Source organism: Uloborus diversus, chromosome 1, assembly GCF_026930045.1.
Source record: "Uloborus diversus isolate 005 chromosome 1, Udiv.v.3.1, whole genome shotgun sequence".
Classification (NCBI taxonomy): domain Eukaryota; kingdom Metazoa; phylum Arthropoda; class Arachnida; order Araneae; family Uloboridae; genus Uloborus; species Uloborus diversus.
This window is the reverse complement of record NC_072731.1, coordinates 151,749,511-151,760,230: the sequence shown is the minus strand read 5'-3', so window position 1 is coordinate 151,760,230 and position 10,720 is coordinate 151,749,511. Positions and strand designations below refer to the sequence as shown.

Genomic DNA, 10,720 nt, shown 5'->3' with positions numbered 1-10,720 from the left:
CAGAAAGGGGGGGGGGGGAGGGAGGTTCCTGCATTTCTTTGTTAGAATTTGAGTCTGCCTGTAATAAATTGAAACTGAAACTCTGCTACAGACATTAAAAAAAAGTACAATTACAAAGACACAGCTGTACATATATTATGATAACTAGCAGTACCCGCAAGGCGATGCCCATGCTAAGAATTTAAAGAAAGTCTGTTGAAAAAAAAAATACGCCCCTCTCCCTCCTACTCTTTTGATGTGAAATGATCATTTTTCTTCAACTAAAATGCATACACACCTTTTCAAAAAAAAAAAAAAAAAACATTAATATCTCTTTGGAATTTAAAACTATTTGCCAAAACACATAAAATGATTAACAGTAGCTTTAAAACTCAAAATAATTCTTCAACTATATAGTTCATTGCGTAACGCTCCAAGCAACCACGCTACCATTACCTTTCCCTTTCATGAGAGAAGCAGTTTTTTCTGCAGTTTAAAATGTTCCGCCAAATAAACAATACTATAATAAAAATGTTATAAAGAACAATCACAATTGAATAATATGACAAATCAAATTATTTACTTAAATAGTAACTATCTTCAACTATAAGAACAAAAACAAATGTTGAAGAAATAAGGAAAACAAAACCCTATAGAAAAATCCCACAAAATCAAATTATGTACCTGAATATCGAAAAAAAAAAAAAAAACACATTCAAATTTCTTTTTTGGGATATCATATTCAGCCTGCGCCACAAAATACCTAACTTTTCTAGTAGCTTACAGTTTTGGAAGAATTTCCCACGATTTCGATTGACTAATTAAGTTTGAGCATAGCCATTATTCTTCTCCAGAAGAAATAAATTATAAAACATGGAGTTATTTTAATTACTTATCAAATTATTTAAATACTACTTATTTATTTAGCTATTAGCAACCGAAACATTTACAAAACTCCTAACTGATCTTTTCAATTTTTCTCTTTTATTTGGTGATTGAAATAAGGCTATAATGCTCTGACTAATTATAAAGCATTTTTATTTTAAGAAACAAAAACATTTTAATATTACTAACCGCCTTCAGCAAGTAGTTTTTTCGCTTTTTATGCCATTCACCTTCTTACTCCAAGAATGCATCCTTCGCTGGCTGCTCAAATAATTTTGATGGCAGTATAAAAATAATTTCAATCAACATCTATATCTCTGGAGACATTTATCAGCATATTTAAATCTATCTACCAACTGTCTGTCTATCTCTATAGGGTAAAAGTGGGAAAGACGCCATACTTTTTGTACAAATTAAATAAAAAATTAAAGATGCAATATAACTGAACCCTTTGTTTTATTTCGAAGTTACACTATTATTAGGTATTAAAATTATTATTAACGAGCTTTAGACTTAAATAAAAAAGAAATAACAAATAAAATTGTAGATTGACAACAGGCCATCTCTCCCATAACGTGTGGGAGAGACGCCTTATATAGTGTGGGGGAAATGCCATCTATGTTATTATTTATTGTTTTTGATCTTTTTGCGGATTATTTCCATACCAGAATTATTACAGTACATTGTACATGACTCATGCAGCCATTTTTAGCATAAGGAACATTCAATCCAGTCAGTTTTTTTTTCTTTCTTTTCTTTTTTAATAGTAATTTTTCCAACATTCCGTGCACACACAAGCAACGTATTTTCGCTTCACTGTCGAGCTAGGTAGTTTAGGGATTAGATAAGACTTCTCAAGAATATTTATAGGCGTTTCTTTACTAAGTGAACGTTTGTCTGAAAGTTGATGTGGAAACAGAGCTGGACAGGCAGTACTTTCAGGAGGAATTTCAAAAGTAGCTACTTGAATTAAACCAGAAATAGCAAGGACATGATCAGAAAAGCATTAGGATTGAGTGGTATTATTCCACAAGCTTTAAAACCTGATGTAGCATTTCCCACGGCGTTCCATAAAGTTATAATTCTTCATTTTTCGATAGTTCTCCTTTTTTTACTTTTTCATCTGCCAGAATTAAGGTCTCTTCACTCCACTGCCCCCTGATTACCGTATGCTTCCTTGCTAATTTTCTCGGCATTCAAAAAACAAAAACATTTCTAAACAAAACATCTCTTTATTTACAGTTTTGAAAAGTTTGGCATCTCTTCTCATAATGTGGGAGAGATGCCACATAAGTATGAAGTACCTAAGTATTAACATATATATTGCAAAATGTAGTTGAAAAAAGTTAATAGCAAGCTAAATCAATCGTTAAAACTTTTACGGTGTCTTTGTTTTACATGTAACAATCATTGAAACCAAAGCGACTCAAAATTTTCTTGTTGAACTTATGATCCCCAAAAGAAGTAATTATTGTACTCAGATTGCACAGTCAAAAGATTTTTGACTGTGCACCCTTATGACAAAAATAATAATGATAAACTTTAAAACTGTACCTACCAATTTTATACATTATTTATTATCATTAGCGCAACTAGAATTACATTCTTTAGTTTTTTTTTTTTTTTTAATTTCTTTAACACATCAGTCTTTGCCTAAAGAAAAACTTTGAGTTAACACTTTAGCGGCTGAAATAATATGCAACTTGCTCAATTACTTAGTAGAAATTTGCCAAGATTGATTCTTGCAATAAAACTCAATGATCTGGTTCTAATCTTAATTTATTTCAGTATTGTGCTTGAATTATTGCCTTTGAAGGAAATGCTAGTTCCCTCAAAGCACCTGAATCCAAATGACATGATTTCAAAGTCAAGTAGCCCTTAGAAATTTCTGTTTATCCCACTTCAGACAGCTGTTTCTGAAGATTTAAGTAGATTTCACCTTTTTTTAAATCATGGTTCTAAACTTACATGTTGACAAAATGACTGAATTTTCCTAATTAATAAATAACATGTTGTTCAGAAGAAAATTAGAAAATGCTGTTTTGAGATTGAGTTTTTAGAAGTGCAAATATATATTACTAGTGCTACCCACGCGGCTTTGCCCGTAGTAGAAAATTAAAAGGTCATTTGGTTCGCTTGTATATTTACAAATAATGGATGATGAATTTCTCGCCCATTTGCTATGTTCATTTTCTCGCCAATGTTACTGTTCCACGTTATGATAACTTCGTAATTTTCGCTTCCACTTTACGATAATTTGCTGAGTAAAATGTTCTTAAAATTTGAATAGAAGTATTTTCGAATGAAACAAAACAAACTCGAATTTTTGAAAAATCGCTTCGAGGTGCACACCCTTATGCTATAAACTTTGTGCCAAATTTCATGACAATTGGCCGAACAGTATAGGCGCTATGCGCGTCACGGAGATCCAGACATCCAGACAGAGATCCAAATATCCAGGCAGAATTTCAGCTTTATTATTAGTAATGATATTGCTAGTAATTATCACTTTACTCAAAATTTGTAACTCTAAAGGTAAAGTGATAATACGCTAGATTAAAAATTGTATAATATCGTAACGAAATTCTTTTCTCTCGCCCATTCTGAGAGAACTAGTAGCAAAGGCATTTTCTTTAGTCACCTGTTCGACCTGATTACTGCAGTTGATCGAACCATGCATACATTTTTACATATTATGTGTGTTTATGTAGTTTTATGTTCTTGTAGAATTATAACCTCCTCTATCACTCTTTGTGGGGCGCTACTGTTTGGGCAACAGTTGTGTGGTGGGGCGCAGTATATTTTCACATGCTCGTTAAAGCTCTAGGCAGATTTGTTTAGCTGCTTTCCAAACTCTGATTTGCGAAGTGTTACTTTTAAATTTCTAAAACTGGAAAGAAATAAGTACATTTCGGTTGAGAATAAAAATAATGAAAAAAAAGGTTAATAGATGGCGAAATATTGTAAGTAGTAATTGCACACCCGTGTTTCGAGGTTCCTTGTAATGTTGTTTTGTATCAATTTTATGATACTTCGTACATAAATTTATAAACCCTAGAATAGCATTCGTTTTTAAAGAGTGGTATGAAAAAGTGAGAGTTAAAAGTGCAGGAAATTGAAACGAAATCGTAGAGCAGATTCGTCTTTTCTTATTTTTTTGAGGAAGTCAAGCAACCTCAAGTCATTAGCAGATCCCCATTCAATGCAATTGTCGCTAGCACTTGCTAAATAGCTATCGGCAAGAAGAAAGAATCTTCTTCAGGGAGGTCTCACAGTAGGGGTCTTCTTCTACCCATCACCCCTGCATTCCCACAACTCGGCCGGGTACGGCCGGTCTCGGATCTAACCTACAAAGCCGTATAGGGCCGGCCTCGGTCTTAAGGAGTTAAGTTATCTTTTGACTTAAAATATAATGTTTTCAAGTTAAAAGAAATTTCTTCACATTTTGCAATATGCTCAAATGATTACAGATAAAACTAAAAATATATCTTTACTAATATTCTCTTAGTTTGAGAAAATTATTTTCTTTATAAAACTCTTGAATTCAATGCAGCTTTCAATCTTCAACTTGTATGTATTAGATATCAATGAAAAAAAAAAAAAAAGAAAAAAGAAAAACATGCATTATAGGAAAGAAATTGAATTTTCTAAAAAAAAAAAAACTCATAAAAACCTAAGTTTTCTGTAACTGATGATTCCTTCATGCTGCCACTAAGAGATGGGAAGAGTTGGGGCCAAAAAATGGAAGGGGGGAAGGACATGCGTGTTTTATGTGTGCACATGTATGTAATTATTGTAACAAAATTTTTATTTCAAAAAAATATATATATATAACTTCCTGTTTAAAATCTCAAAAAAAAAAAAAAAAAAAAAAAATTAAAATCACGTTTTACTCAAAAACTTGCCAAATGAAGATTTGACTAATTTTTGGAGTTTGAACTGGTAGTTAGAAAATGGACAGACTTTTCTGATAGTAAAGCTTTTACACATATTTTAATGGTTTCTCCCCCGGAAATGTTTCGAATTTGTAGTCTTAAAAAAGCATTTCCAAGATAATTTTGGGAAGAGAAGAGGTTTGGGGGCTCTTCCATTTTTCAAAATTAAAACTTTGAAATGCAATTGTCTATCTATAATAACAATGTTCAGGAGAAGGAGATTCGGAGGCTAACCCCCTAATTTTTTTTTCCGAAAATGTAACTCTAAAAACTCAATTCAGTATCCCCCCTCCCCGTACATTTCTTGCTCCCTTAATGAATAAGTAAATGATAAGGCAGTAGAAAGACAGAAATATCGCTGGATTCAAACGTTTTCAACAACACAACATCAAAACTAGGGGTAAATGTAGGAATTTGCTTTGCAATGATTTATGATTATTTTTTATTATGTATATTTTTTATGTGTTACGTATACCTTATGGTAAATAATTCAAACATTAAAATCCGAACACACAAACAGTAATTTTGAAGAAAAGCATTTTGAACCTAATAATAAAAAGTCATATTAGAGGGGCGCCGAGAGCCCCTCATTCATCAAAGGTCAGGGCATTGACATGCGCTCCTTAGTGTCAACCATTGAGAAGAGACAAAATGGAGGGAGTGAAAACTTTCATTTGTGTAGGAAAGATCCCAAATCACTTGATAGATTTTAATGCAAAGCATTGGAAAAAATCAGGTTTCTTTCTCACAGCTCTTGCAAAATGTTTCAACCATTTGTCGTTGAGTCAAATGACTCGGGGCCTTCGCCTCAGCTTTTGCTAAGCCAATGATTGGACTTTCTCCTCCATTTACTAATTCCTGCCCTAAGGTGTCAACCCCCAATCCAGAAACGTTTCTCCTTACTTTTCCCGAATCTCCCCCCCCCCCCAGTGGCGGATCCAGAGGCCTGTTTTGGGGGGGGGGCGATTTTATCCATGGGCGATTGGTCCACAAAAAATTTGGGGGGGGGGGGGGGGGGGGTCAGAGAAGTCACGGGAGGGGGGATGTGGGCAGCGCCCTTATTTATTTATTTATTATTTTATTTTAAATTTTATAAAATTGGGCTATGGTATTTTTGTTGTTGGTTAAATGATCGTCTCAAAAAAAAAAAAAAAAAAAAAAAAACCTAGGGACACGACCTGAAATCTCGAGACAAATATCAACAGTAGACTTCCTTCTTTCGATTCAAAGCTCCAATTTAATCTTCATCAAAAAACGTGACAAACATTTAAAGTACCCTTATTAAGTCAATTCTTCTTTCTTTAAACACGTGAATCGATCAGCACCAGCATTTTCCAGTCGATCTATAACTTTGAAGTTAGAAAAACGGAGGGGCAGTGCCCCTTTGTTTTTGAAAAGGAGGGGCAGTTGCCCCCACGAGCCGCCTATGATTCCATCCCATCCGTTCTCATATGCGCTCAAAAGTATCGGACGCACAAAAGCTATTTCGTTGCGATGATCATTCATGAGCTTTTAAATTGAGTCTTACAAATAAAGGAAATACATTCCCTTATATCGCCATTTTTTATATATTTTCTCTCATCCTATTACGGAATGAAAAAAAATACCATTCTAATGTAACGTGGGATTTTCAGAGATCGATATGACATGGATTTATGAGGCATTTCTATGAATCTCCTCGGTAATACATTTTTGAATAAAAATAATGTCTAATGATTGCAGAAAAAATGAAAACAAGCAACTACCAAAGTTCACTATAACTACAAATAGCGGCAGTAAAAAACGCGAAGCAAAAGTTTAAATAAAGATATATCGAAATAAATCTTGTAACAAAAATTGCTTTTATGATAGAACCAGAAGCAAATAAAGCGGTTAATTTTCGTTATACAAAACATAATTTTCCACTATTTAACCAGTATTAAAATAAATTTAGGATCAAAATAAAACGTTTTAAGTGTAGTTTACTTTTGTTTGAATAAGATTTTACTAGGAAATGCGAAATACAAGAGACAGAAAAGATCTTTTAACAATTTAAAAAAAAAATTGATCTGTTAAAAAACCATATTCTGTTACAGCATTGTTAAATTACACTTAATCAGTGGCGTAGCAAACTTGGATGTCAACCGGGGTGGTAATCTGGGATATCACCCCTCACCCCTCCCCATCAACCGAAGGCGAAAAAAAACCTTATTCAATGTTCGATGAAAGAAACGAAGTTCATACAATATTCATAAACAAAACGAAATTGTGCCCCCCCCCCCCCCCGAGAGGGATATCATCCGAAATAAACGTTTCCCTCGTATTGATACCAATGCATTTGTTAGATTATAAAACACATGCGAATTTCTGTTGGTATTTACATTTTTCCGGAACTCTTACATGCGTTTTGGGTGTCTCCGCCCCCCCCCCCCCCGCCCCACTCCATATGAGTACCAGTCGCCTCAAATGCCCTTTTAGTGAGACCAATATGTTTGATAGAAAAAAAAAATATTTTTTTTTCATGTTGGAAATAAAATTCAGAATTGAAACATCGAAATTTCTCATATTCATTTTAGTGTCACACTCTAGGGGGTGTCACCCGGCTTAGCCCCGCCCTGCAAAATAATTTTTAATATAAATTGAAATGTTGGGGAATTTTTTTTAGAATTGAAGCATTTAAATTTTCCAAAAAAAGTTGAAGATCAATTTCGGGTGCCACCTGGGGCAAACCCATCCGCGCCACCGTAGCAATGCTACTGACTTCATCAACTCACATTTATATATAAAATAATTAAATTTATCAAATAGATAAAGGAGAAAAAAAAAACCTGTATTTTCATATCAATCAACTAAAAAACCGCAAATTAAGGGAATATGTAATCCCCCCCCCCCCCTGGAGCAAAAATAAAACTTATGTATGGCACCAGTTATAAATATGCAGGAATGATTACACCTTCGAACGATATAAAGCAAACGCTGAGAAGGAAATACGCTTTCAATTTTTAACATTTATCATTTAAATTTTGAGCATAAATGAAAAAAATTTAATGTATAAATTTTGAATTTGAAAAAAAATTAGATTATTCTTCAGAAAGTGTTCAAACAAAAACGATTTATTTTGGTATGCAACCTAATAGTAAAAAAAAAAAAAAAACCCACAAAGTCTGTTGGTAGGGGCGATCGCCCCAATCGTCCCCTCTGTGGATCCGCCACTGCCCCCCCCCCCCCGCCATGACCTATGGCTGGATCCTTGAAATCTTGCCCTATTGCATTTCTCTTTCAGCAGGGCCAGGCCAAAGGCGCATTTGTGGCCCTAGTTTTGTTGAAATAGTAAGTTGCATTTACATTGCAAAAGTAAAACCAAGTGGATAATTCTCGATTGTCCATTTTTCGTTCAGGAAGGACCAGAAACAAAACCACTGAAAGCTTAATCATGTCCAAACTAGGTCAAATTATTGACACTCCTCCCCCTCTCTCTCTTCACACGCAGCCTTTACTCTAATGGCCGCACAGCACGAGGTTGATAGGGGATAATAACACCCATTAAACAAAATGCATAAAACTTAACATTTTCAGACACAGATATATATTTTATATATTTGTGTGTACGAAGATATGTGTTTTTAGGTAGAGGTTACTTAGCACTAAAAACCTACCGACCGCCCTGAAAGGTTTTTCGGCACACCATATGCTCAAAAGCATTTTCCTTTGAATGGCCTTTCCCCAAGCTATCCGGATGTCTTTGGAAATGTGCCCCGAAATTTCACCCCTGCTCTGATCTCTTTCGGCGGCCGTCGTGGAAGGACTGGCCATTTTGGCATTTGCCTGATTGCCCACATGGCCAGTCCGCCTCTGCATACAATTATCTTTAAAATAAGCTATCACATAGCTCTGTAGCTCCCACATGACTTGAGGTATAACATTTTAAAATCTGGTGACAAGTAAAAGAGGGTTTTTTTTAATCAACTATATATATATATATATATATATATATATATATATATATATATATATATATATATATATATATATATATATATATATATATATATAAATTTAAGGTGTCAAAGAGCAAGATTTCTGCAAATATCATGAAAATCTGAGATGATAAAGCTGCCAAAACCTTTTTTTTGGTTGATTTGGTATGGAATGACCCAAAAGTTACCTGCAATATGGAGATGAAGATAATTTTTCATTTTGCACGAGTAACGTACCTGCCAGTACGAAACCTTTCTGCACTAGGGCAAAAACAAAGTCTAAATTTTTTTTTTACCCTCCGCTCTCGTGGACAGTGTATATTTGAGTTATGGTGGCCTGATCGGCAAGATTCAACATCTTAGGACTCTGTGACCTTTAGGGTTCTATGTTTAATACCAGACGATTGAAGATCTTCCTTCTTTGCTAATGAGGATTGGGGCGCATTTCATACGTTTGAGGTCACAAAATTTGCCAAGTTCTCAATTCAAATAAATAACTCTGAGGGTGCTGGGTCCTGGTTTGGATCAAAAGACAGAGTTTTTTTCAGGACCACATTCATTTGGCTAAAAAACCAGATGTAGTGGTAGGTATAGGGATCTCTGGAAGGTATCACAGTGTATATTCAATTTTTGATTTTGTTTGTTATTAAGATATTCATTTCATTTGCTATTTAATAACAATGAAAAAAATAATGCAAAAATTGATCACTTACTTAAAAGGAATAATTTTAACTTAAAGATCATTTGTAATTATCAAAACTGTTTGCTGAGATAAGCTGCTAATTAAAGAAATCTATAAAAATAAGCAAACTAACTGGTTGAGACAGGCAGCTATAATTACAGAAATATTTATAAATAATTTAAGCAAGATGATTGTCAATGATAATTCTTTTCTTACATATAGACATATTAGTACAATCAATAAAACCAATTATTCATCAATAGTAATCATTTACTTAAAAAAAATCTTTTTAGTCGACATGTTTTCTAGCTACTCCCGACTCTCCCCTTTTTCAATACAAAAAAAAAAGTTTCCACTAAATAAACAGGTCCTTTCCTTTTTCTTCTATACCTTTATAGGCTTTCCATTGCTAAAGAAAAGGCAAGCGAGGGTGGGGGACTTAATTTGTTGACAGTTATATGAATTCTTTGAATATGGTACAAAGAAATTTTAATTCTATGCATTTTTTTCCTTCAACTTATTCCTTTAAAATTGGCCATTTTTGGTTAAATTTGTAAACTTGAAAGTAATATCGTGCCAAAATTTGGGATAACTTCAGGAACTGATTTCTGTAGAGATAAGTGAAAAACTAGTAACCATAATATACCCAAAAGCCAACGATGCCCAGTCAGTGATTTTTTTCTGCAAATTTCTCAAGATGATTACAAGCGGCTAATAAGTGAAAATGTAAAATAATGTTAATGCCAAAATAATATAAGTTCAAATCGGAATTTGTTTAATTAATAAGAACTAGATGTATTGTAGAGCCAGGATAACATGCATTAAGTTATGGTGTTAGAATAGCAATACATATTTGTAAGTTTATAAAATTATTTCATTAATAAACGTGTTTCCAAGTTCATTAATAATCCAAATATTGTTACCTTTGAGAAACTTTTGTCCAAAGCTGAACAGTCAGTCTGAAAGATTTAAAAAGAGCCATAGAGCATATCTGAAGTTTTATTTGAATATTCAACTAGAGATATTTTAAATTCCTCATTATGTTCAACATCGAAAACTTATTTCATCTTCGCGATTTGCGTATTCATCATTTTAAGCAAGCAGTAGCAGTAAATACTTTTAAAACATTGCATTTCATTAGACTCGTGAGCGTAAGAGAATGAAAGAGTTTTAGAGCGAAAGTTTCTTCTCCACAGTAAAGCTTGCTTCTTTGCTGTGCATGTCAATACTACTCCACTTAATTGAATAACTCAACAGTGATGCTCCCATGGTTGCTCCTTTCC

At 33.7% G+C, this 10,720-nt stretch overlaps 1 protein-coding gene across 2 annotated transcripts in view; it reads right to left on the bottom strand.

The window, feature by feature from the left end:
* LOC129232842 (5'-nucleotidase domain-containing protein 1-like) overlaps positions 1–10,712 on the bottom strand; it is a 109,643-nt gene extending 98,931 nt beyond the window's left edge. Inside the window, exon 1 of one of the 2 annotated variants that reach the window (XM_054866945.1) lies at positions 10,361–10,712. In XM_054866945.1, the coding sequence (XP_054722920.1) occupies positions 10,361–10,419 (59 nt within the window). In that variant the 5' untranslated portion in view covers positions 10,420–10,712. The remainder of the gene's footprint in view (positions 1–10,360) is intronic. The other variant, XM_054866975.1, reaches the window with a different exon arrangement.
* Between the last annotated feature and the right edge of the window lie 8 nt (positions 10,713–10,720).